This window comes from Hippopotamus amphibius, chromosome 7 (genome assembly GCF_030028045.1).
Source record: "Hippopotamus amphibius kiboko isolate mHipAmp2 chromosome 7, mHipAmp2.hap2, whole genome shotgun sequence".
NCBI lineage: Eukaryota > Metazoa > Chordata > Mammalia > Artiodactyla > Hippopotamidae > Hippopotamus > Hippopotamus amphibius.
The window spans coordinates 78,677,669-78,703,900 of NC_080192.1; the positions used below are offsets into that span (position 1 = coordinate 78,677,669).

Sequence of the window (26,232 nt, forward strand, 5' to 3'; positions counted from 1 at the left end):
CATAACTCCTGTGATTCTCACTTTTTAAAAACCATACTCCATATTTTGTTAGCAAAAATATTACAGCTTCCTTCAATGATTCTTGAAATTTCAAAACCATGTTTTTCATTTTCCAAATCTAAAATATGAACTAAGTTTTATTCGAGCTACACACATGCCCGCTCCCGAGATGCAGATGTGCCTCTGCCCGTGCAGGCTGTACCTCCCTGTGGCCCACACTCCGCTGGTGGGAAGGGCTGTCACAGCATCACTCTCACCTGCTACCACTTGGCTCCCTTTTTTATTTTTCCTTCTGTTTTCCTTCTGTCCCTCATTTCACTCAGGACCAGGGAAAGACCTTGGTAGGGACACGAAAACCTTGCACAACACTGTCACAGACAGTCACAATACTAGCCGGGCACTCTGGAGCCCAAACGCACATCACAAGGACATGAGCGTTATTTTTTTTTTCTTTAAGAACTTTTATTGAGATACAACTGACATACAATAAACTGCATATACTTAAAGTGTACAATTTGATATTTTTTTCTTATTAGTAATGCATATAGAGCAATCCCAATCTCCCAATTCACCCCCCCAACCCCGCGCCCAGCTTTCCCCACTTGGTGTCCATATGTTTGTTCTCTACATCTGTGTCTCTATTTCTGCCTTGCAAACCGGTTAATTTGTACCATTTTTCTATATTCCGCATATGTGTTAATACACGATATTTGTTTTTCTCTGACTCACTTCACTCTGTATGACAGTCTCTAGGTCCATCCATGTCTCTACAAAGGACATGAGCATTATTAAAAGGCCACCTGCATAAAGATTTGATGAGCTTCTCCTGAAGCTTCTGCTCTCTTGGCCATGTTTTTGGCAGGACACCACCCCAGTTGCCTCTAAGCATGGCAAGTCCTCTGTCAGTAACCAGAAAAGACAGCCTACCCCCAATCTCAATGAATGATATCAAAAGGAGTCAAATTATTGTGTAATCAATTCAACTCCTGCTACTGTCCAGACAGATAATCCAGAATCTTGCCTGGGTATTTTCTGCTTCCTAAAAACAGCCAAAGGGACTTCCCTGGCAGTCCAGTGGTTAAGACTCCATGCTTCCAATGCAGGGCGTGCAGGTTCAATCCCTGGTCGGGGGACTAAGATCCCACATGCCACGTGGTGCAGCCAAAACATTAAAAATAAATAAATAAAAACAGGCAAAGACAACAACTCACTCAATGTTCAGGGCCACAGTCAAGAATAAAATGTGTATGTGGATAACATAGCAATAGCTCTGAGAATCCCCTACCAACAGGAACATGAAATAACACATCAGTAACTCGCAGCCTGGCATGCCCTGGACTCACTGCAGGACAGAGCATGGCTGAGACCACCGGACACAGAAATGGCGACAGTGTCCTGTTCTTCCAGGGCCCCAAAGAGCTCTTCACAGCCTAGGTGTCAACTCAGCCAGAGGCCGACCCCCCTGCAGGCTGGACAACCCCCCCTACCTGCTTTTTTTCCCTCCCCTCCTGTCCCTGACTAGGAGCTGACTCCTGGCAGTCACCTCTCCAGGTTCTACATACCACATCCTTGGTTTCTACTCACGCACCAATCACTGCATATCTGATTTCAAAAGGAAAGTAGACATACTTACTCAGCCTTAATAGGAAAGAAATTCTGACACATGCCACAACATGGATGAACTTTTTCTTTTTTTGAACTTTTTAATCATTTGCATATTATTTCCTAATTTGTCTCCAATTTCCGTTGTGGATGAACCTTGAGGACATTACGTTCAGTGAAATAAGCCAGACACAAGAGGACATAACTGCATGATTCCACTTACATGAGGCGCATAAGGTCGTCAAAGTCAGAGAGGCATGAAGCAGAACGGGGGTTTCCAGGGGCTGGCAGATGGAGGGATGGGCAGTTCGTGTTTAAGGGCACAGAGTTTCCATCTGTGAAGGTGAAATTTCTAGAGATGGATGGTGGTGATGGTAACACAACAGTGTGAATGTGCGTAATGCCTCTTAACCATGCACTTAAAAACGGTTAAGCTGGACTGTTCACAACAGCCAAGACTTGGGAGCAACCGAAGTGTCCATCGACAGCTGAATGGATAAAGAAGACGTGGTACGTGTATACAATGGACTAGTACTCAGCCATAAAAAAGAATGAAATAGTGCCATTTGCAGCAACATGGATGGACCTAGAGATTATCATACTAAGTGAAGTAAGTCAGACAGAGAAAGACAAATATCATATGACATCGCTTGTGTGTGGAATCAAAAAAAAAAATGATGCAAATGAACTTACACAGCAGAAACAGACTCACAGACAGAGAACAGACTTGTGGTTGAAAGGAGGAGAGAGGGTGGGGGAGGGAAGGATTGGGAGTTTGGGATTAGCAGATGCAAGCTATTACATAGAGAATGGATAAACAACAAGGTCCTGCTGTATACCACATGGAATTGTATTCAACATCCTATAATAAACCATAATGGAAAAGAAAAGAGAAAGAAAAAAGTGGCTAAGCTGGTCAATTTTATATTTTACAATAATTAAAAAAAAAATTTTTTTTAAAGAAAGCAAGCAAGATCCCTATTTCGAAAGTTCTTCTGTTCAGCAGTCCTGGTGGCTGGTTACAGAGCTGAGACTCAGGCCCCACACAGCCCTGGACTATCCCTGGCTTCTCAGAAAGGGCCCAAGAAGTCTCATCCGTGATCACACTCAGCACCCTCCTTCCCCTCCTTACAAGCAGGGGTCTTGACTGCTGGGCCCTTGACCTTCTCGTGCATACTTCAGCCCTCGCTCACCCACCACTCTTTACTGAGCTGACCACATGCCAGGCTCTGCCCTGGGCACTGGAGGGTGAATAGTGAGCATGACTCTGAGAAAACTTTTATTTTCATGCGGGAGGTAAGCGTTTAAATAAAAAGGAGGGGGGCTTCCTAGGTGGCGCAGTGGTTAAGAATCCGCCTGCCAATGCAGAGGTCACGGGTTCGATCCCAGCTCCAGGAAGATCCCACGTGCCGCGGAGCAACTAAGCCCGTGTGCCTTAATAAAAAAGAAAATAAAAAAAAAAATTAAAAAAAGGAGGGACTTCCCTGGTAGTGCAGTGGTTAAGTCTCCACGCTCCCAAAGCAGGGGCCCAGGTTCAACCCCTGGTCAGGGAACTAGATGCCACATGCATGCCGCAACTAAGAGTTTGCATGCTACAACTAAAGAGCCCCTGTGCCACAACTAAGGAGCTGGTGAGCCGCAACTAAGGAGCCCACCTACCACAACTAAGACACGTGCAATCAAATAAATAAATAAGTAAATATTGAAATAAATAAATAAATAGGAAATATCAGTAGTGCTGCAATGACTCAAGGGCCAGAATGGAGAAGGCGGTTGGCAGGGTGTCCGGGGAGTCCTCTCAGTGGGTGGGGGCTCATCTGAGCTCTGACCCAAATGACATGGCACACTCCTCTGCCCAGTGCCCTCGAAACAACTCATAACCACGCTCTCATGATGTACCTTCTCTTCTATCCACTGAAACCAGCAGTGCTGATAAAGCCTTGGGATTCTTTGGTCCGTGTATATTAACAAAGTAATCGTAATAACAAATTCTCTCCTCTTCCCACCACAGCCATCCATAGATCTCTCTTGCCATACAACAGTCGTGTTCACCCACGAAATTATCTACCCAGCTCTTCCACCTCTGCTTAAAAAGAAACAGAAGGAGTGATCCTTGAAAGTCTTCCCACACTGCCGTGTGAGCAGCAAGAGACAAGTGAAGATATAAACATTCCCGTGGGCCACCCTTCCTGTTCCCACCACGTCCTGGTGCCGCCCAGGCCCTTCCTACAGCTCCTGTTTGTGCTTTATCTGAGACGCGAAACCCTGGGCAGGGAGCCTTTCTCAATGCTCAAGACACAATAAAATATTAAATGTGGTGAGTCAATATCACAGTGCAAGATGCCCAAGTGACTCCCAGAAGAGACCTAAGTACCTACATCAATACCACAAACCTGAGACACAAATTCCCTCCCCATCCTCTCTTCCCTACCCAAGAAAAGAGGCACTGGAACGAACAAATGCTTACTTGAACCTTCTGTGGCCAAGGGGACAGAGGAAAGTGAAGCATCTATAGACCTGCCATGGGTCAGGTTCAAGGCAAGCACCCAGTCAAGTGGAAACCAAAGGAAGCAGATCTTTTTTTCTAGTCGGAGTCTAGTTGATTTACAATGTTGTGTTGATTTCAGGTGTATGGCAAAGTGATCCAGTTATATGTATATATCTATTCTTTTTCAGTTTCTTTTCCCTTATAGGTTTTTACAAGATATTCAATATAGTTCCCTGTGCTATACAGTAGGTCCTTGTTGATTATCTATTTTATATACAGTAGCATGTATATGTTAATCCCAAGCTCCTAATTTATCCCCTACTCCCTTTCCCCTTTGGTAACCATAAGTTGGTTTTCTATGTCTGTGAGTCTATTTTTGTTTTGTAAATAAGTTCATTTGTATCATTTTTTTTAGATTCCACATATAAGTGATATCATATGGTATTTGTCTTTCTCTGTTTGGCTTACTTCATTTAGTATGATCATCTCTGGGTCCATTCATGTTGCTGCAAACGGTAAGATTTCATTTTTTTATGGTTCAAGGAAGCAGAGCTTGGTTCAACAGAAAGAATGGTCCAGGAACTAAATCTGCTCAGAACAACTACTCTGCGGGGGGAGGGACAAGCTACCGCAGCCTTTACAGCGGGCAATTTGGCAATATACATATAAATGGTCTTAGAACATACATCCATTGGGTGCAACAATTCCTTATCACAGGCACACCCCAGAGACATCGGGGGCTGGGTTCAGACCACTGCAATAAAGCAGTTATCACAATAAAGCAAGTCCCACGAATTTTTTGATTTTCTGGTGCCTATAAAAGTTATGTTTACACTACACTGTAGTCTATTAAGTGTATAATAACATTACGTCTAAATGAACAAGACATGCCTTAATTTAAAAAAACACCTTGGGACGTCCCTGGTGGCACAGTGGTTAAGAATCCACTTGCCAATACAGGGGACACAGGATCAAGCCCTGGTCTGGGAAGATCCCACATGCCAGGGAGCAACTAAGCCTGCATACCACAACTACTGAGCCCATGTGCCACAACTACTGAGGCCTGTGCATCTAGACCCTGTGCTTTGCAACAAGAGAAGCCACTGCAATAAGAAGCCTGTGCACCAGCACTATTTACAATAGCCAGGACATGGAAGCAACCTCAATGCCCATCAACAGATGAATGGATAAAGAAGATGTGGCACATATATACAATGGAATATTACTCAGCCATAAAAAGGAATGAAATTGAGTTATTTGTAGTGAGGTGGATGGACCTAGAGACTGTCATACAGAGCGAAGTAAGCCAAAAAAACAAATACCGTATGCTAACTCATATATATGGAATCTAAAAAACTGGTACAGATGAACCCAGTGACAGGGCAAGAATAAAGATGCAGATGTAGAGAATGGACTTGAGGACACGGGGTGAGGGGGGGCCAAGAGGAAGCTGGGACAAAGTGAGAGAGTAGCACTGACATATATACACTACCAAATGTAAAACAGATGGCTAGTGGGAAGCTGCCGTATAACATAGGGAGATCAACTTGATGATGGGTGATGACTTAGAGGGCTGGGATAGGGAGGAGGGGAGGGAGTCGCAGGAGGGAGGGGATATGGGGATATATGTATAAACACAGCTGATTCACTTTGGTGTACCTCAAAAACTGGCACAACAGTGTAAAGCAATTATATTCCAATAAAAAGCTTAAAAAAAAAAAAGCCCACGCACCGCAGTGAAGAATAGCCCCCACTCGCCACAACTAGAGAAAGCCCATGCAGCAACAAAGACCCAACACAGCCAACAATAAACAAATAAATTTATTTAAAAAAAAAAAAACAAAAACAACACCTTATTGCTACAAAAAAGCTAACCATCATTGGAGCCTTTGGCCAGTCAGTAATCTTTTTATTGGGTTGGCCAAAAAGTTCGTTTGGGTTTTTCCATAACAGCTTAGAGAAAAACCCGAACGAACTTTTTGGCCAAGGCAATACCATCGTCACATTGAAGATCACTGATCACTGATTGCAGATCACTGGAACAAATATAATAAAGAAAACCTTGACACTGAATGACCAAAATGTAACACAGAGCCACAAAGGGAACAAATGCTGTTGGAAAAACGGCACAGAAAGATTTGCTCAGTGTAGGGTTGGCCACAAACCGTCGACGGATACAAAATGCAACATCTGTGAAGCACAATAAAGTACAATAAAACAAGGTGTGCTTGTACGCGTTCCTCCAGGGCCCTGGACTCTCTCGCTTTCCTAACCCTTGTTCCACCTGTACCTGCCATTTCCAGGTGGCTGTCTGATTCCCCACAGCCCTGGAAGGTCAGGGAGAGGGAGAGGCCCCCACACAGTCACCCAGGACTCCCTGGCAGCACGCATGCGTCGGGTACGAGGCAGGCATCAAACATGTCAAATGAATGGACTTTGGGGATTGTGAGCATCCTAAAGTAAGTATCGGATGTTCATTTAGGTTTATACAGTACTTAAACATTAGATCCAATTAAGCGTCTAATAAATGGCTGGATGAGTAAATCAGGCTACGGCCACAAGGCTGAACGCTGTGTAGCCATCAAGCATGACACTGTGTCCCCGTGGAGCCCAGGGTGGCTCCTGTGGACCTGCTGGGCTACGTGGACTCTGCAACTGAGCAGGTTTGTGCCCTAACTCCTCCCACTGCCAACTCCCCAGAGGGCCATCTAACAAGGAGACAAAAATCCAAATATTCTCATCAAAAGCCTCAAATCCAGAGCGAGCCTACCTCCCTTGCCTGGGGGAGAGGAGAAGAGAGGGGAGGGGAGGAAAGGAATCCAGAGAGAAAGGAGAGAGAAGACAGGGTCCTGCCCCTCCCATCCCACGTCCCAGCCAGCAACACTCCAGCCCTCCCTGCTCTATCCCCAAAATACATGTCAAAAAGCCACACTCACCACATTAACGCAAATAACACACTGATGGTCTGGGAGGACCATGTCCAAGTGTGAGCAAGATGGGGAGAAACAGCACAGTCACCAAGCAAAACACCTGACAGCAAGGGGAGACGAAAAATAATGAGGTGCTCAAAGGCAGAGATGCTGTCCTGAAGGACAGTGAAGAGGAGGAAATGCCCACAAAGGCTTCACACTCCAAGACGATGTAACAGAAACGTGAGTTCAATAAAAACAGAGCTCCAAGATGAGACGGTGAAATTTCAGAGATGAAACAGGAGATTGGAGACCTATGTAAATGAACTGAGGATCAAAATCACATGACAGCAAAATTAGTAGATCCGTTAAAGGCAGCAGAGTCTGGAATACACTGCTGAAAATGGAATAAACTTAGAGGAAAGGGTTATACTACCAGCATGGAAAGTGCAGCTGAAAACAACAGATCAAGAAAAACAGTCTTCCTGAAACACTACTACACTTATTGTACCTAAAAGAAATAGTGCTTTACATACATTCCTTTTTCTGCCCCTTTCCTAAAGAGTTGCCTGTTAGTGCTGTAACAGAGAAATCCTATAGCCTAACCAATAACGCACATATGAAGTAAAAAGGAATACTGTGAAAGGGGTGCACATTTGTACAGTCAATTCTTTTATTAAAGATCTACACATTTTTACCCAAAAAAGAGAAGAAAAAAAGAAAAACAAATTAAAGCACTATGAAGAACAGTATGAAGGTTCCTTGCAAAACTAAAAATAGAATTACCATATGACCCAGCAATCCCACTGCTGGGCATATACCCAGAGAACACCATAATTCAAAAAGACACAGGCACTCCAATGTTCACTGCAGCACTATTTACAATAGCCAGGACATGGAAGTAATCTAAATGTCCATCAACAGATGAATGGATAAAAAAGATGTGGTATATATATACAATGGAATATTACTCAGCTGTAAAAAGCAATGAAACTGGGACATTTGTAGAGACATGGATGGACCTAGAGACTGTCATACAGAGTGAAGTGAGTCAGAAAGAGAAAAACAAATATCGTATATTAACACATATATGCGGAATATAGAAAAATGGTACAAATCAACCTGTTTGCAAGGCAGAAACAGAAACAGATGTAGAGAACAAACATATGGACACCAAGTGGGGAAAGCGGGGAGGGTTGGGGGGGAATGAATTGGGAGATTGGGACACCAAATTGTACACTCTAAATATATGCAGTTTATTGTATGTTAACTGTATCTCAATAAAAGTTCTTCAAAAAAAAAAAAAAAAAAAAACAGACCACAGCTGTCCAACATAAAGTGTCCTTGAAGTGGGGAATCCAACCAACAGAACATAAAATGCATTTTTGAAAATGTAATAGGTACACAGGATGATATAAGAACGTTTCCTGAAATGATTAAAGTAATCAATCTGTGTGCTGCAAGAGCAGGTGGAGTTCTAGAAAAATGTAACAGTGTGCTCAAGGGAGTAACAGATATAACCAAGTTACTAAAGTGACTAATGCTAAACTTCAGTGATAAAAAAACAGTTATACCCACAAAAAGTACATCACCCACAAGTTGGGGGAGGGGGGCGGGGGGGGAGTGGGGAGTCAGACCAGCCTGAGATTTCTCCCCTCGCCACTTATATACCGAAAGACCACAAAGTGCTGGCCACCAAGCTCCAGAGTCTGGCCGGAGCCCATCATACCCAGCCAAAGTGTCATTCAAGTCCAAAAGCAACAGACAAACACTTGCAAATGTGAGACATTATTAGAGGAAGAAAACAAGAATATAGCCAATTAAGAGAGGGGCCAAAATAAAAGACTCTGTATTGTGAAAGCCATACCTGATGGAAGCATTAAATCAGTTTACATAGAGAACTGAGCCACATAAAGGTGGAAAGAATGGTGACAGAAGAGAATGGGAATTACAATGTACAATTTCAATTAATAATAAGACTTTTTAAAATGAAAGCCTGGGTGGGGTAGGGGAGGGATGAGAACACTGGCATCCCTGTCCTTCAAGGGGGGAGTCAGTGAACACCGTCAGAATGGTAACACTGTCTTCAAAAGCCACAATTCTGACCTTGTCATGCTTTCAACGTATCTCCCCTTGACCTTAAATGAACTTTCGAGAAAGTAAGTGATCGGTGTTAAAGGGATATTTATTTGAAGTTTAACAGTTCTTTCATTTCACTTCAGCATCTTTCCTTTTATTGAAATCCACTAAAAACAATATTTTTTATTATAAACTAGCACTGTCAGGCAAGCTGCATAAGACACGTCTATTCTTTTTCATAACTATCCCTGGACTTGTCTAAATGCATCGTGTTGGGAATTCCCTGGCAGTCCAGGGGTTAGGACTCCGTGCTTTCACTGCTATGGTCCCAAGTGGAATCCCTGGTTGGGGAACTAAGATCTCACAAGCCTCCCAGTGCTGCCAAAAAATACAAGAAAAGAAAAGAAAAGAAAGTGAGTTGTCTAGATGATGTGACCCCAGTGTCACTGGAGGTACCCTTCCTTGAGTGGCTAGGATATGGGGGGAGGTATATTTTCTTCTTTGTACTTTAAAGTGTTAATTGATTATACTGAGCATGCATCATTTTATTATTTTATGCAAGTACAGAATGATTTGTCCGAAAAAACAAAACACACTGGAAAAAAGCATGCCAAGATATAAACAGTCATTAGTAATGGTGGGTATGGATGACAACTCTCTTCTTTATACTTTCTGTATTTTTTCCAGGAAAAAAAAAAAGTAATCCAATGTTGTTAAAGAATGTGAGGCGACTTTGAAAGTTTAGGGTAGTTAGTAAAATGTTTAAGAGGAAAACAATACAACTAAAAACCTTTATGGAGAAGTACATATGTAGACAGAAGAGTTATTAGCACTGGATAAAAGGTTATAGATGATTTCTTTTTCCTTCTTTCTTACCTATTTTCTAATTTCTGGAAGGTGAACAGTTATTACTCGTGTAATTAAAAAGACACATCTTGGTTTTGTTTTTTAATAAAAGGGGCTTCTCAGGACGCAGCGATTCCCAGCCCCAGGGGAGCTGAAGCCGTGAGGCAGAGCACCGGATGATGTGCACGTGGGAGGAACTAAAACTCAGAAGATGGAGAGGATGGGAAGGTGACTTCTAAATTCCCACAGGGCCCGGCGGTCCAGTGATTCTGTGCATACGTGGAACAAGGATGAAGACTGGCCTAAGTGAGACCCAGCCCCAGACACCCTCCCCACCGCCCCTACACCGTTACCGGTATGTGCTCGCACCCAGGACACGTGTTATGTCAGACATGACATGTGAGATGAAGAAAAAAGCTGGATTCACAGCCCCCTGGATCAACACACCACTCGGAAGCCTGGCTGCCCAAGCTTAGAGCCTCTACACGCGTCTGATGGTTGGAGAAAAAAGAACAAACAGCTCACAGCAGCAAATGAGGTTCTAGAAGGAGTTACCTTCAAGCGTCACCACCATGCAGATACTCAGCATGCTCAGACCTCAAGGTGGGGAACGTTCCACCTGCAACAGAACTCACCCGTGGCCACGGCCCAGTACACGTCCGATCCGCTCAGTAACTCACCACATGCTATGGGAGAATACACCTGGGAGCCGGGGACCTGCAGCAGAATTCGAAACGGGGCCACCCGGGCGTTGGAATCCAGCACCGCATCCAAGGCACCCACTAGGCGACCTTCAAGAGACAAGAGGACAATGCACGTGTGAGCACAGGGACGGACGGGCCAGCAGCCCACGTGTGGCCACCCGCTCCTCGCGCACATGCCCTGCGTGTGGACTTGACCCTGGGCGGCAGGTCTGGCGTCCAGCTCGTAATGCCCAGGGATCTAGCTGCCTTGTCCCGTTCTCCGGCGTCTGGAACAGGGCCTGGTGTTTGCAGCCACTCTGCACAGGTTTGCAGAATCAATGAGTAAGCGAACAAGGGGCCCCAACAAGCCACCAGACCCCGCTGAGTGTCCGCCTCCCCCAGCGGCTCGGTACAGGAGGCCACGCAATGCAGGAAATCAGGGCGGGGGAGCCAGAGTCCCACGGCCTGACTCAAATCCAGGCTCCACCACTTTCCAGCTGTGTGACCTTGGGCAAGTCATTTAACTTCTCTGGGCTCCGGTCTTCCCTTTTGTAAAATGGACTAATCACAGTGTACCTTCCTCACAGGGTAACTGTGAGAGTTAAACCAGTTAACGCGTGCAGCACTCAGAGGGCGCGGGCTCCCGCCTGGGCAGAAGAAGTGCTCCCTGAGTACTGCCTGTTATTATTATTATTACAGTCATCATATCGTCATCGCAAAGCTGGAAGAATAAGCTGGAAGGAAACTGTGAGAAGCAAATAAGAAAACACATTGAGGGACTTCCCTGGGGGTCCTGTGGTTAAGACTCCACGCTCCCAATGCAGGGGACCCGGGTTCAATCCCTGGTCAGGGAACTAGATCCCACATGCTGCAACTAAGAGTTCGCATGCCACAACTGAGGAGCTTGCCTGCCACAACGAAGACCTGGCGCAACCACATAAATATTTTTTTTAAAAAAAGAAAACATATCGAAGTCCTTCACAGGCCATGAAGCACACAACACAAAAGTTTACCACCCTGTTGTGAAAAGCACCATGAACCAACGGCAGAGGGAAAAAACAGCAGCATCTGCTCCTGCGCAATCTTCTATAGCCTGCAACTCAAGACGGTTGAGAGGATTCAGCTCCTCAGCTTAATTCTTACGTAACAGGCCCTGAGGAAGGGCCACAGTTTCTGTAGGATGTCCCACAGTTTGGTTTTGTCTGATGCTTCATCATAATTAGATCATAATTACATTCAGGTTATAAATCTTTGCAAAGAGTCACAGAAGGGCTATTGCATCTTTTTCATCCCATCCTAGCAGGTGGCAGACGATCTGGATTTGTCCCGGTACTGGTAACACTCCCTCCGACCAGTGGATGAAGAGTGTGCCAAGCTTCCCTCCTGTAAGGCAGGGGTTCCCAACCCCCGGGCCGGAGGCCCGTACCAGTCCTCGGCCTGTTAGGAACCAGGCCACACACCAGGGGGTGAGCAGCAGGTGAGCGAAGTTTCATCCTCCACGCCCCATCGCTCATCACTCCCACTACTGCCTAAACCATTCCCCACCCCCGCCCCATCTATGGAGAAATTGTCTTCCACAAAACCAGTCTCTGGTGCCAAAAAGGTTGGGGGCCCCTGCTGTAAGGTATCCCCTTTTCCCGTTGTCATTAACAAGGACTCCGTGGAGAATGACTCTGAAACTGTTTCTCATTAACTTTTCTAAATTTATCTATTTATTGGCTACATTGGGTCTTCATTGAGGTGCATGGGCTCAATAGTTGTGGTGGCTTCTCTTGCTGCAGAGCGTGGGCTCTAGGCACGTGGGTTTCAGTAGTCGTGGCACATGGGCTCAATAGCTGTGGCTCACAGACTCTACAGCGCAGGCTCAGTAGTTGTGGCGCACAGGCTTAGTTGTTCCGCGGCCCGTGGGATCTTCCTGGACCAGGGATCGAACCTGTGCCCCTGCATTTGCAGGTGGATTCTTAACCACTGCACCCCCAGGGAAGCCCCCTCATTAACTTTTCGACTTATTCATTTAGCCAGATCAATCTGGGTTCATGTTTTCCTACTTTATCCAACAACCCTTAAAGAATGACACAGCCCTTGAGAAAAACTGGATACGACACAAACTGGTTTCAACCGATCAGGCCCAAGATGGTGGAAGGTTTGACTTCCAGTGGACCTTGAACCTCATTACACGCTCACTGTAATACATTAGCTAAATGACACACTCAGACAGTTCCGAGGGTGACCATAAAAGGTCAAAAAGTGGGCAGTGGCCCAAGGCCTGGAAATCTCCACCCCTTCTCCAAAAGAGTTGGAATAACCCTCCCACTCCTTAGCCTATGGAATTACCCAGCCCATAAAAACTAACCACCCTGTATTTCAGGTCGCTTTCACCTTCTGAGAGGGACTGCATTCTGTCTATGGAATGTCTCTCTCTCAATAAATTTGCTTTCACTTTACTATGGCTGGCTCTTGAATTCTTTCCTGGGCAAAGCCAAGGACCCTCATTTGGTGGCCTGTCCCAAGGACTCGCCCAACACCTGGGACATCACCATCCGCTAGAGCCCCATCTTCCGGCAACATTTTTACAAAGGAAGAGGAAGAAGCTGGTCTTCTCCTCCTCCCCACTTTTCCTTTGATTATAAAAATGTAGCCCAGGATTTCCCTGGTGGTGCAGTGGTTAAGAATCTGCCTGCCAACGCCGGGGACACGGGCTCAATCCCTGGTCCAGGAAGATCCCACATGCCACAGAGCAACTAAGCCCGTGCGCCACAACTACTGAGCCTCTGCTCTAGAGCACGCGAGCCACAACTACTGAGCCTGCATGCCACAACTACTGAAGCACACGGACCTAGAGCCCGTGCTCCACAGCAAGAGAAGCCACTGCACTGAGAAGCCCTTGCATCGCAACGAAGAGTAGCCCCTGCTCACCACAACTAGAGAAAGCCCTCGTGAAGCAACGAAGACCCAGTGCAGCCAAAAAATTAATTAATTAATTAATTTTAAAAATGTAGCCCACCCAGCTCTTGGGGCAGAGCTCTCTTGCCTATCCGTTTATATCCTTCACAAGCATCTTACATTAATAAATCTACTTACCTACCACCTTCCCCTCACTGAATTCTTTCTACACTGAGACATAAAGAACCTGAGCTTCATCAAGTCCTGAGACGAGTTGCACAGTTTCGGGTTATAACCCAGCATTATCATTATTTTCATGCTCATACTGTCTCAGACTGAGCCAGTGGGAGCCCCTTCAAGCTGCCTTCTGTGTCCTTTGGACATGTCTCCATCATTCTGTGTACTCTCTGGCACAATAAAATAATCCAAGTTCATCTTGTACTTCTCCTGCTCCAGCCTTGGAATCGGCTATTCCTCCAAGGAGCCCTGGTTCCTTCAGTGAGGAATGGTATTTAATAACCAAGATCTAGGAGCCAGGTACGCTCAGTGCTGATGGGGGTGCCTGCTCCCAGAACCTTTCAGTGGACAGAGCCAGAAACTGTATGTCTGTAAGTATAAGCGTATACTTACATGCGTACGCATAAATGTGTGTGTTTACATATTTACATACACATATATTCACTGATACATTATTTTTATATATATCTACATACACAAAAACTGTCAGTTCACATCAATACTTCCAATTCAGTACCACCACGCTCACTGTAGTTTCTTTCCATACTTGCCACTTCCTCCTCCGATATGGAGAAAATTGGCTCCCATTATTCTTAATCTATTTACTATTTCATCAATCCCCCTGTTGCTACCACTGTCCCCTCCCTGGCAGAAGTCCTCACCCTATCCAGGCTCCAAGTGCCCATGTACCCCACCCCTACAATCACCATGATCTGTCCCATTTAATGACTTTAGGGGAAGAAGGGAGAAAGGGTGTGTGCATTTTTAGAGCAATTATTCCTTAGGCTGCTCACAATTTTTGCCTCCTTACTGGTTGGCTGCTGACTACAGACACCTGAGAGGCCTGGAAGCTCTCTGCTTTAATGCAGAATCTGAGCAGCAGCCTGGGGAGTGCGACGAAAAACACAGGTCTCGGGGGAGGGGAGCAGAGGGTAGAGTTAAAGTTGCATCTGTATAAGACTGATGAAACACATCTGCCTATCAAAGATGGATGGGGCTGGGATAAAGAAGCTGATGGAGACTAGAAAGGGACTAAAGACCCACACCCACCCCACACACGTACACTTGGCACTTCCACCAAAACTGAGAGATCTGTTTGGTAAAACCCTGAGCAACAAAAGACAGAAGTGGGAAGGATGGGTAGTAACTCAGAGCAGCAGCAGTCTCTTTTTTTCTTAATTTTATTGAAGTATAGTTGATTTATAATGTGTTAATTTCTGCTGCACAGCAAAGTGATTCAGTTATATATATATATTCTTTTTTATATTCATTTCCATTATGGTTTATCACAGGATACTGAATATAGTGCCCTGCGCTATATAGTAGGACCTTGTTGTTTATCCATCCGATATATAATAGCTTGCATCTGCTAATTCCAAACTCCCAATCCTCCCCCACCCCCCATCCCTTGGCAACCACCAGTCTTCTCTATGTCTGTGAGTTTGTTTCTGTTTCGTAGGTAAGTTTATTCGTGTCGTTATTTTACATTCCACATGTAAGTGACATCATATGGTATTTGTCTTTCTCTTTCTGACTTACTTTACATAGTATTGATGCCGAAAACCCAGCCTCTGTGCACCGGTGCCGAGTCGCATCTCAGAGGCAGAGTTTTAGGTGAAGTAGAAGAGAATAGCTTTATTGCTTTTTTATGGCTGAGTAACATTCCACTGTCTATACCTACCACATATAAGCAGTCTTTTTGACTGGAAAGACTCAAGACTCAGGAGATTTTGCAATGGGCAGCACGTGTTACACCTTCAACTGGCAGAGAGGGAAGCCATTAAAAAGTGACAAGGGGACTTTCGGGCTCAGCTCCAACATGAAAAGAGCTTGGAAGTCCTCCCTCCCGCCTAACAACAAGAAAAAGTTGAGCAGACCGAACACCAGTGACTTTTCTTAGACTCATCAGAGAATTAAGGTCACAGGTCAAATCATAATCCCCAAATCTGGAGTGAGAGCAGGATCCGGAGTCCCAGCCGAGAGAGACCTGCTCATCTGCAACAGAGGCCACCGCAGCCATACACTGGGAGGAACATTTAAACGGTGGTTTTTGACAAGGGGCTGGGGGTGATACGCTCAGAGCCTTCTCCTTCACAAAGGCCTGCTCCCCAGGGGGAAGGACCCTCCCAGAGCCTCATGCCAGCTGGGCATTTCTCAGCACTCCACCCCCTTGGAGCCCTCCTGTCTCACCTGAGGGGGTGGGGAGAGGCGGCAGTTAGGAGACACTGTGAAGGGCAGAGCGCAGAGGCTTCGGCTCCTGCAAGACCGAGATTCACGGGTAAGGTTACGGGACACTTCCCCACCCTCCCACCCGGACTTTACCACCATATCCACAGCCTCGTGTGACAGTAGATGACATCTGAAAGAACTGCAAGACCCTACCTGAGGAGGAGCCCAAAGTAGAGATCAAAACCAGGACACCTGAGGAATCTGAAACCTCAGGCACCTACAGCAAACCTTAAACACAGCCCAAGTCACGGTAAGAAGAACGTACAATTCACGATAAAGTACTATTGCTTCAGTTCCTAGTACCTAATACATCACATCTGGCTTTCAACAAAGAATACTGAAAGGCAAGAAAAAACATGATCTGAAGAGCTAGCAAGCATCCGAATGGGCCTTGTACATGGCATAGATCTTGGAATTATCACAAGGAATTTAAAGGAACTGTGATTAATTAGGTTAAGGGCTCCAATGAAAAGGCAGACCACATGCAAGAACAAATAGGTAATGTAGCAGAGAAGTGGAGACTCTAAGAACTCGTAAAAAAAAGAAATGCTAGAAATCAAAAACACGCTAACAAAGCTGAAGACTGCATTTGGTGGGTGCATCAGTAGACTGGACATAGCCAAGATGAGCTTGAAGATAAGTAAACACAAATCTCCCAAACTGATACAAAGGGGGGGGAAAAAGATGAAAAGACGAAAAAGAACATCCAAGAACTGTGGAACAACTTCAAAAGGTTTAAGATATACATAACTGGGATCACCAGAAGAAATAGAAAATTGTTTTAATTTACAATGGCTGAGATTTCCTAGAATTACAGATACCAAGCCACAGATACAGGAAGCTCAGACAACATCTAACAGATTAAGTACCAAAAAATATACATGTAGGCATATCATATTCCAATTGCAGAAACCAAAGACAAAGGGAAGACACAGCTTACCTGTAGAGGAACGAAGAATTACAGCAGACTTCTTGTTAGAAATCATGCAAGCAAGAGCATAGGATGAAATATGTAGAGCACTGAAAGAAAAAAACACCAGCCTAGAATTCTATACCCAGTGAAATTATTCTTCAAAAGTAAAGGAGAAATAAAGAATTTTTTAGGCAAATAAAAATGGAAAGAATACACTTCCTGTAGACCTAACCAGTAATAAATGTTAAAAGAAGTTCTTCAGAGAGAAAGAAAAATGATATAAGTCAGAACTAAGACCTACATAAAGAAAGCAACTGATGTGCTGGAGAAGAAATAAGAGACAAATAAAATATTTTCTTTTTCTTATTTGTAATTGATCTAAAAGATAACTGCTAAAGTAATAATAGTGAAAATGCATTGGGTGATCACAGCACATGGAAGAAATGAATGGCAGTAAAGCCAAAGGATCACAGGGAAGGCTTGAAAACACTGTTACTAGACAGTGTTATTTGAATGCAGACTTAGGTCAGTTTAAAATGTAAATTACAAACACTAAGGCAACTCCCACAAAAAAATTTTTAAAGACATATAATTGATATCCTAAGAGAAGAGAAAATGGTTTCATAAAATATTCCACTGAAACCACACAAGGCAGAAGGGAGATTTTTTTTTTAATGCAATGAGTAGAAAACAAACATGGTGTGTGTGGGGTTTCCCTAGTGGCGCAGTAGTTAAGAATCTGCCTGCCAATGCAGGGGACACGGGTTTGAGCCCTGGGCTGGGAAGATCCCACATGCTACTAAGCCCGTGCACCACAACTACCAAACCTGTGCTCTAGAGCCTTCGATCCACTACTACTGAGCCTGTATGCTGCAACTACTGAAGCCCATGCACCTAGAGCCTGTGCTCTGCAACAAGAAAAGCCACCACAATGAGAAGCCTGCGCATTGCAAGTAGAGAAAGTAGCCACAAGTAGCCTCTGCTCTCCGCAAGAAGAGAAAGCCTGCGTGCAGCAACAAAGACCCAATGCAGCCAATAAACAGATTAACTTTTTTAAAAAGAAAGAAAAAGAAAACAAATATGGTGGATATTAATCCAACTACAGTTCACCCTTGAACAACATAGATTTGAATTGCGCAGGTCCACATAATACATGGATACTTCTCAACAGTAAATACTACAGTGCTGCAAGATGCTCAGTTGTTGAATCCCTGATTGGTTGAATCTATGGATACGGAGGAACCATGCATTTGCAGGGCTAACTATAAGTTATACACAGATTTTTGACTGCATAGAGGGGGGGCCCCTAATCTCTGCATTGTTCAAGGCTCAACTGTATATTTCAATCGCTTTCAATGGGAATGGTCTAAACACACCATGAAAAGACAGATTTCAGAGAGGATTAAGACAATTTTTTTTAAATCTCAGTTGTATGCTGTCTCCAAGAAACCTACTTTATTAAGAGTCAGATTATTTTAAAAAAAGTCAGATTGAGGAGAGGGAAGTGCAGTAAAAAAAAAATGGAGAAAGATATAGCACGCTAACACTAATGAAAAGAAAGATGGGGTAGCTATATTAATTTCAGACAAAGTAGACTTCAGAACAAGAAAAATAAGGGGGGCATTACATAATGATAAAGGGGTAAACTGTGCAAGAAGACGTAGCAATCCTTGTGCACATCTAACAGAGCATCAAAATACATGTAGCGAAAACTGAGAGAAATGTAAGGAGAAATAGATTAATATACTACTACAGTTGGGGATTTCAATACCCACCTTTCAGTAATTGATAGATCAAGCAGGTAGAAACTCAGTAAGGATCCATCAGCTAGATCTAAATGACACGGATTGAATATTCCAGCCAACCAGAATAGAATACACACTCTTCAAGCTTGCATGGAATATTCACCAAGATAGAACACAGTCTGGGCCATAAAACATACCTTCACAAATTTAAATAGAATATAAATCATACAAAGTACATTCTCAAATTACAGTGGAATTAAACTAGAAATCAGTAACAGAAAAATAGCTGGAAAATCCCTAAATATGTGGAGATTAAACACACTTGTAAATAACGCATGGGTCAAAGAAGAAGTCGTAAGATAAACTGTTAAATATCTGAACTAAATAAAAATGAAAACAGAAAAAACTGTACAATGCAACAAAAGCAGTGCTTAGAGGGAAATTTAGAGCAATAAATGTGTAAATTAGAAATGAAGAGAAAACTGAAAATCAATAATTTAGCTTCTCCTTCAGGAAACTATAGAAAGAAGAGCAATGTAATCCTAAAGGAAGCAGAAGAAAATAATAAAAATTGAGCAAAAAAAAAAAAATCAACAAAATTTAAAGTTAAAAAAAAGCAAAAAAATCAGTAAAACCAAAATCTGATTCTTTGAAAAGATCAATAAAAGTGATAAGCCTCCAGCTAGGCTAATGAAGGGAAAAGGAGGGAAGATATCAATACAAATTACTAACATCAGAAATGAAAGAGGGGTTATCACTACTGGTCCCTTGGATATTAAAAGGATAATAAAAGAATACCGTGAACAACTCTATACTCACAAATTTGGTAACTTACATGAAATGTACCAATTCCTTGAAAGACACAAATTACCAAAACTCAAAGAGAACTAAATCATTTGAATAGGCCTATATCTATTAAAGAAATTGAATCAATAATTTAAAACATGCCCCAAAAAAGTAAACACCAGGTCCAGGTGGTTTCACTAATTATTAAATGTTAAGGAAGAAATGATATTAATCCTCCACAATATCTTCCAAAAAAACAAAAGCAGAGCGAACACTCCCTACCTCATTCTCTGAAGCCAGCATTATCCTAACACCAAAACCAGATAAAGATTTTACAATAAAGGAAAACTACAAACCAGAATCTCCCATGCAAAAATCCTCAACAAAATATTAGCAAATCAAATCTAACAATGTATGAAAAAAATTACACACCATAAACAAGTAGGACTTAATCCAGGTATACAATGCTGGTTCAACATTTGCAAATCAATCAATGTAATAAACCACATCAACCAGCTAAAGAAAAATCATATGATCATATCAATTGACACAGAAAAGGATTTGACAAAAATCCAACATCCATTCATGGTTAAAATCAAACCAACCAACCCATCAACCAACCAACCTTTGGACAAACTAGGAATCAAGAACCTCTTTAGTTTGATAAAGAACATCTACAAAAAACCTATAGCTAACATCATAATGGTGAGAAACTGGATGCTTTCCTGCAAAGATGCGGAACAAGGCAAGGATGTCTCCTCACTACTGCTACTCAACATCATACTAGAAGTCCTAGCTGGTGTAATAAGACAAGAAGAGGAAATAAAAGTATACAGATAGGGAAGGAAGAAACAAAACTGTCTTTGTTCACAGATGACATGCTTGTTTTTATAGAAAAAGCTGAAAGAATCAATAAACAAAAACTTACAGAATAAGCAAATATAGAAAGGTTGCAGGACACAAGGTTAACATGACAAGTGCTTTCCTAAATACAAGTGATGAACAATTGGAATTTGAAAAATGTAAATACCATTGACAATAGCAAACGGTGTTTTTATTAGGTAGAAATCTAACAAAATATGCACAGGATCTATATGCAGAAAACTACACAACTCTGATGAAAGAACTCAAAGAAGATCTAAACAAATGGAGAGCTATTCCATGTTCATGGATTGAAAGATTCAATACTGTAAGATGTCAATTCATCCCAATCTGCTCTATAGATTCAATGAAATACAATAAAAATTCTGGCAAGCTATTTTGTAGATAATAACAAATCGATTATAAAGTTTACTTGAAAAGGCAAAGACCAAGAAGAGCCAATAACAATAATGAAGAAGAACAAAGTTGGTGGACTCACACTACACAATTTCAAGACTTAACTACAAAGCTACAGTAATCAACACAATGTGTTATTGGCAATAGGATACATAGGTCAATGGAACAGAATCAGACCTCAGAAATATATTCTACAAATACAGTCAAATGATCTTTGACAAAGAATCAAAGACAAATTAATGAAGTCTTTTCAACAAATGGTTCTGGAACAACTGGACATCCATATAAAAAAAAAAAAACCCTAAGACACAGACCTTACACCTTTCAAATATTAACTCAACATGAATCGCATACCAATTGCTCACAAGGATGCCAGCAACAGGAACTCATTCATTGCTGATGGGAATGCTGATGGTACAGCCACTTTGGAAGACAGTTTGGTAGTTCTTGCTGAGCTAAACATAGTCTTACACCATCCAGCAATCACACTCTTAAGTGTTCATCCAACTGTTTTCAAAATTCATGTCCACACAAAAACCTTAACACAAATATTTATAGAAGCTGTATTCATAATTGCCCCAAACTGGAAGCAACCAAGATGTCCTTCAACAGGTGAATGGATAATCAAACTGTGGTCCATTATTCAATGGATTATTATTCAGTGATAAAAGAAGCAAACTATCAAGCCATGAAAAGAAAGAGGGAACTTAAGCGCGTATTGCTAAGTGAAAGAAGCCCTCCTGAAAAGGCTACATTCTGTGTGATTCCAATTATTCTGGAAAAATGAAAAGGGAAAACTATAGCAAGGGTAGAAAAATCAGTGACTGCCAAGAAAGGACTGAATTACTAAAACACAGGGGAATTTTACGGTGGTGAAACTATTCTGTATGATGTTGTAATTGTGGATACAAGACACTATGCCTTTGTCAAAATCCACAGATGTTTCCAGCATAAAGAGTGAACTTTAATGTTTGCAAATTTTGAAAAAATCATTTAGGAGGTCCAGGGGTTCCTGAGTGAATGCAGAATATGACCCAAAAAAATCTGATTCTATTACAAATGTGTGAAACAAAGGAGTGAAGGGGGTAGAGGGCACAGGCGTCGACTTAAGTAACTTTGGAAATGACTGGAGTCTTTAGGAAGAAAGGCCAAAGAAACGTACATAAGTATTGTACTCCATGGGGTCTAGGTTAACAACTCTGATATATTTCTGGTATACTAGAAACAAGCAATTAAGAAAAAGAATGATGGAAGGTGACAGCCAGGTTCCCAACTGGAGTGGGAGTTTACAGGTAAGCAAGTCAAAGAGGCAGGAATGATCTATACAGTAACAAATCAGTCAAAGACAAAGGTATGAACCGATGTTTCGTTTACTACACATAGAAACACTTACTGCTGTGTGTATATACAAGGGTAGTATATATATTTCCTTGCTCTGTCAGCTGAGAGGGCCCAGAAGCCACGAGCACACCCAGCACATGGATCTTGGTTCCTAATACCAACCTCCAATAAAAGGAACTAGGGCTCTTTGGAAAAATGGCTGATTCTAGAACTGAAGCAGGAAATATACAAGATGACCCTGGAGCATCTTATAGTGGCTGAAAAGTAAGAAAGTGCTAAAAAAAAAAAAAAGTCCCAACAGTATGGGAAGTGGAAGGAATAACTTTTCAGTGGAGAAACCTGACAAGCATGACCTTGGCCATGTGTTAAGGTCAACATCAGTCATAAATCACGTTAATAGTATGCACTCTTTTGATATGATGCAATAAGAATAGCACTTTATCCCTGTTCTTCCTCCCAAACACCCTTAAACCCCACTTTAATCATGAGAAAAACTCCAGACAAATTTCACTTAACAAACCATCTACAAAATACCTGACCAGTACCCTTCAAAATTGTCAAGGTCATTAAAAACAAGGAAAGTCTGAGAAACTATTACAGCCCAAATGACGACTAAATGTAACATGGTATCCTGAATGGGATTCTGGAGCAGGAAAAGACCAAGGAAACCTAAACAGAAGATGGACTCTGGTAATAATCATCGAATTAGTTTTCTACTGCTGCTTTGACAAGTTACCACTCAGTAGCTTAAAACAAAACAACTTTATTGGAACTTCCCTGGTGGTCCAGTGGTTAAGACTTCGCCTTCCACAGAAATAGAGACACAGATGTAGAGAACAAACGTATGGACGCCAAGGGGAGAAAGTGGGGGGCGGGGGGGGATGAATTAGGAGACTGGGATTGACATATGCTAAGATGTATAAAATAAATAACTAATAAGAACCTGCTGTATAGCACAGGGAACTCCACTTTGCTGTACAGTAGAAACTAACACAACATTGTAAAACAACTATACCTCAATTTAAAAATAAACAAATAAATAAAATAAAATAAACAAATGAACAAACAAAAAGACTTTGCCTTCCAATGCAGGGGGTACGGGTTCGATTCCTGGTCGGGGAGCTGGGATCCCACATAAAACAGAAGCAATATTGTAACAAATTCAATAATGACTTCAAAAATGGTCCACATTAAAAAAAAACTTAAAAAACAAAACAAAACAAATGCATTATCTTACAGTTCAGTAGATCACAAGTCTGATACAGAGCTCACTGAGCGGAAATCAAGGTGTCAACAGGTGCGTTCCTTTCTGGAGGCTCTGGGCTAGAATCCACTTGCCTGCCTTGTCCAGCTTCGGGAAGCCACTCCCTTTACTTGGCTCGTGGCCCCTGCCTCCATCTCAAAGCCAGGAACTCCAGGACGAGCCCCCCCATGCTGCCCTCTCTCAGCTTCTCTCTTCAGAGTCCCTCTTCCGGCTTTAAGAACCCTGGTGATGCCACTGCCCGCACCTGGGTAATCTCCCCAGTTTAAGGTCCACTGATGAGCAACCTTAATTCCACCTGCGCCCTTCATCCGCCTTTGCCGTGTAAGCTAACACAGTCCCAGGTTCCAGTCATTATTCCACCTGTCACAGTCATTATCAGTTTGTTAACTGCAACTAACACACTATACTAACATGTCAATAATAGGAGACACTGGGTGGGGGTGTACGACGACACGCTCTACTATGCTCTCAATTTTTCTCTAAAACCTAAAACTGTTCTAAAAATAAAGCTCATGAAAAAGAAAAGGACAAGGAGTCCATGTGCAGAAAAGTGCGGGGGTGAACCCCCCCTTTCTGTGCAAATACTCCTGCAGGAAAGGCGGGGGCAGGGTAAGCCAGAGCACTCAGGGAGGAGCCAGCCGAAGCACAAAGGCAAAAGAAACAGGAGACAACAGGCCAAGATCTCAGAGAAGATGCAGAGCCGGAGGTCGGGCCGCAAGTGTTCTCAGCAGGAAAACCAAAGTGAGAAATGAAAACTCAGGAGGAGAAAATTATCCTTCAACTTCTGTGGTTGCACAGGTGAATTAAAGAGGTTAGGATGGCAAAGAAATCCTGCAAAGTTATTACAAAACAGAGTAAAATGTCTGCAAATTTCACATGGGTCAAAGATAAAAACATACACACATAAATAAAGCAAATATACGAGAAGATGTTTAGGCACGGCTCCTAATTGCAGGGTACACAAGCCCTGGTTATTCTGCCCTTTTATAAAGAAGCGAAAGATAACTCACATAGATATGTCTTTTAGGCAATATCTATTAGGCTCAGGCTCATTAAAATATATATATATATATACAGTGAAGTTGTACGGCATTGTGTCTGTTTCCTCATGAATCGTCACAAAATCCTCACGGAAATGCAGCACCACGCACAAAGCTGCACCTCTATCTGCGTTCACACTGACTTTCTCCCAAGTCGGCGAAGCCATCCCTGCCCCTCCAGGAACAACCCCAGAGGCAGGGCAGCCGGCGTGGAGTTTTCTGGTTTCCCTTCCCAGGCAGCTCCATATGGTTCGTCTGATGTTCCAGGGAAACCCTCCTGGTGCCCTGCGAGCACAACACTCCTATTTTTAGACGATTAGAATAACAACTCAGGCTGAGATAGCTGTCGAGTGACAAGTTTTATAATTAGGGCCCAAAGAGGGGCCAAGGAATAATTCGCTTCTAAGTGAGAAAGCGGTAATTCTTTCATCTTGGCTGGATTTCATGCGCATGGATGGAACCAAGTTTAAGGTGAAATGACAGCTACTGACCTGGGAAGAAGCAAGGATGCTCGAAGAAGCCTTCCCACTGCCTCCTGGCTCTTATACCCTCTCTGCTGGGCCTGGAAACTTAGCACAGGCCGCAGAGACGGAGTTCTCTGTTCTTACCAGTAAGAGCACCAGAGCATAGTAAAACCCATTTTGAAAAACAGCAACACCCATCCCCCACGAAAAGCATTTTAATGAAAGTCAGAAAACCAGAAAGCCTAAAGTCTTTTTTTCTCCTCCTGCATCAAAGAAAGCAGATCCTCCTTATGGCTTTGGGCTTAGAAACAGTATACCTAAGCAGCCCCATGACAAAAACTTCTGTTTCTCCAGTAAAGGGCTTCTCACCACAGTGCACAAGCATCAGTGTGACAGCGCATTCACAGGGCACCAGCTCAGCACAGTAACCCCCATGAGAAACCAATTTGGGCTACATCTCTGTCTTCACATTAGGGCTGTGTGGTTTAGCTTTTGTCCCTGTTTTGGAGGTTTAGGGGGAAAAGCAAAGAACCAGAATAAAGGGGAAAACTTTTAGTTGTGAAAAGTAACAACCAAACAGGATCACATAAACTCCTTTCTACTTACTATCAAAGAGAGAAGATAAAGGTTAGGGTATTTGCATTCTCAACATAAGAATGTTAAGAATTCCCCTATTCAAAGTATATAAAATTCATAACCCAAATTACTAAATTTCAAATTACTTTTTACAAAGCGTTTTATAGAATTCGATATATCTGTCCGTGCGATTCCCTCCCTTATGAGTCCCACACATTTCCATCAAACCAGGAGTTGCCGGTGCTATTTTCAGAGAACGCAGCAGCTCAGTGGGCAAAGCCAAAAGGTACCCAGTCACGAAGTGGGTAACGCGGGCAGCCATGTGCCCATCACGGCAGCACGACGAGCACGCCCAGTCCACAACACGGGTCCGTGAGCAAGTGACCGTCCAGAGAGGAGGGCTCCAAGGGCCTCACAAGAGAGGGATTCCAGGGACTTCCCTGGCGGTCCAGTGGTTAGAACTCCACAATTTCACTGCAGGGGGCATGGGTTTGATCCCTGGTTGGGGAACTAAGATTCCACATGCCACACGGAGTGGCCAAAAAATAAATAAAAGATAACAAAAAAAAGAGAGAGAGAGAGAGAAAGAGGGATTCCCACCCAGTTCTCGAGAGCAGGACAGGCAGCCGCCCAGCCCTCACCTGCACACCACGTCCCAGGTACATGGGAACAAGCTACACAATGACCACTGGCTTCTCAGGAAACCAAGAAACAACAGGCAGAGGGTACAGATGCCAGCTCTGATCAGCCAGGGGGACTTACACTGCCAGGCTGGCTGTCCTGTTCACGCTGGAATTAAAGTAGAATTTGCGTGCATGTGTCTTCACTCCAAAACTGTGAAAATTCTTTATTGGGTACAGAGTTTCAGT

The 26,232-nt window shown here is 43.1% G+C and overlaps 1 protein-coding gene across 5 annotated transcripts in view; it reads right to left on the reverse strand.

The window, feature by feature from the left end:
- The window catches only part of TBC1D8 (TBC1 domain family member 8), a 121,568-nt gene that overhangs the window by 62,633 nt on the left and 32,703 nt on the right, over positions 1 to 26,232 (reverse strand). For 3 of the 5 annotated variants that reach the window (XR_009054601.1, XM_057740932.1, XM_057740935.1), the window contains exon 2: positions 10,605 to 10,715. The exons of 1 other annotated variant lie outside the window; for it this stretch is intronic. Coding sequence is in view for 3 of the 4 variants with exons in the window: in XM_057740932.1 (XP_057596915.1) it covers positions 10,605 to 10,715 (111 nt within the window). In the remaining variant the exon portion in view is untranslated. Of the gene's footprint in view, positions 1 to 10,479; positions 10,578 to 10,604; positions 10,716 to 26,232 lie in introns of those variants that run through there. One more of the 5 variants, XM_057740934.1, reaches the window with a different exon arrangement.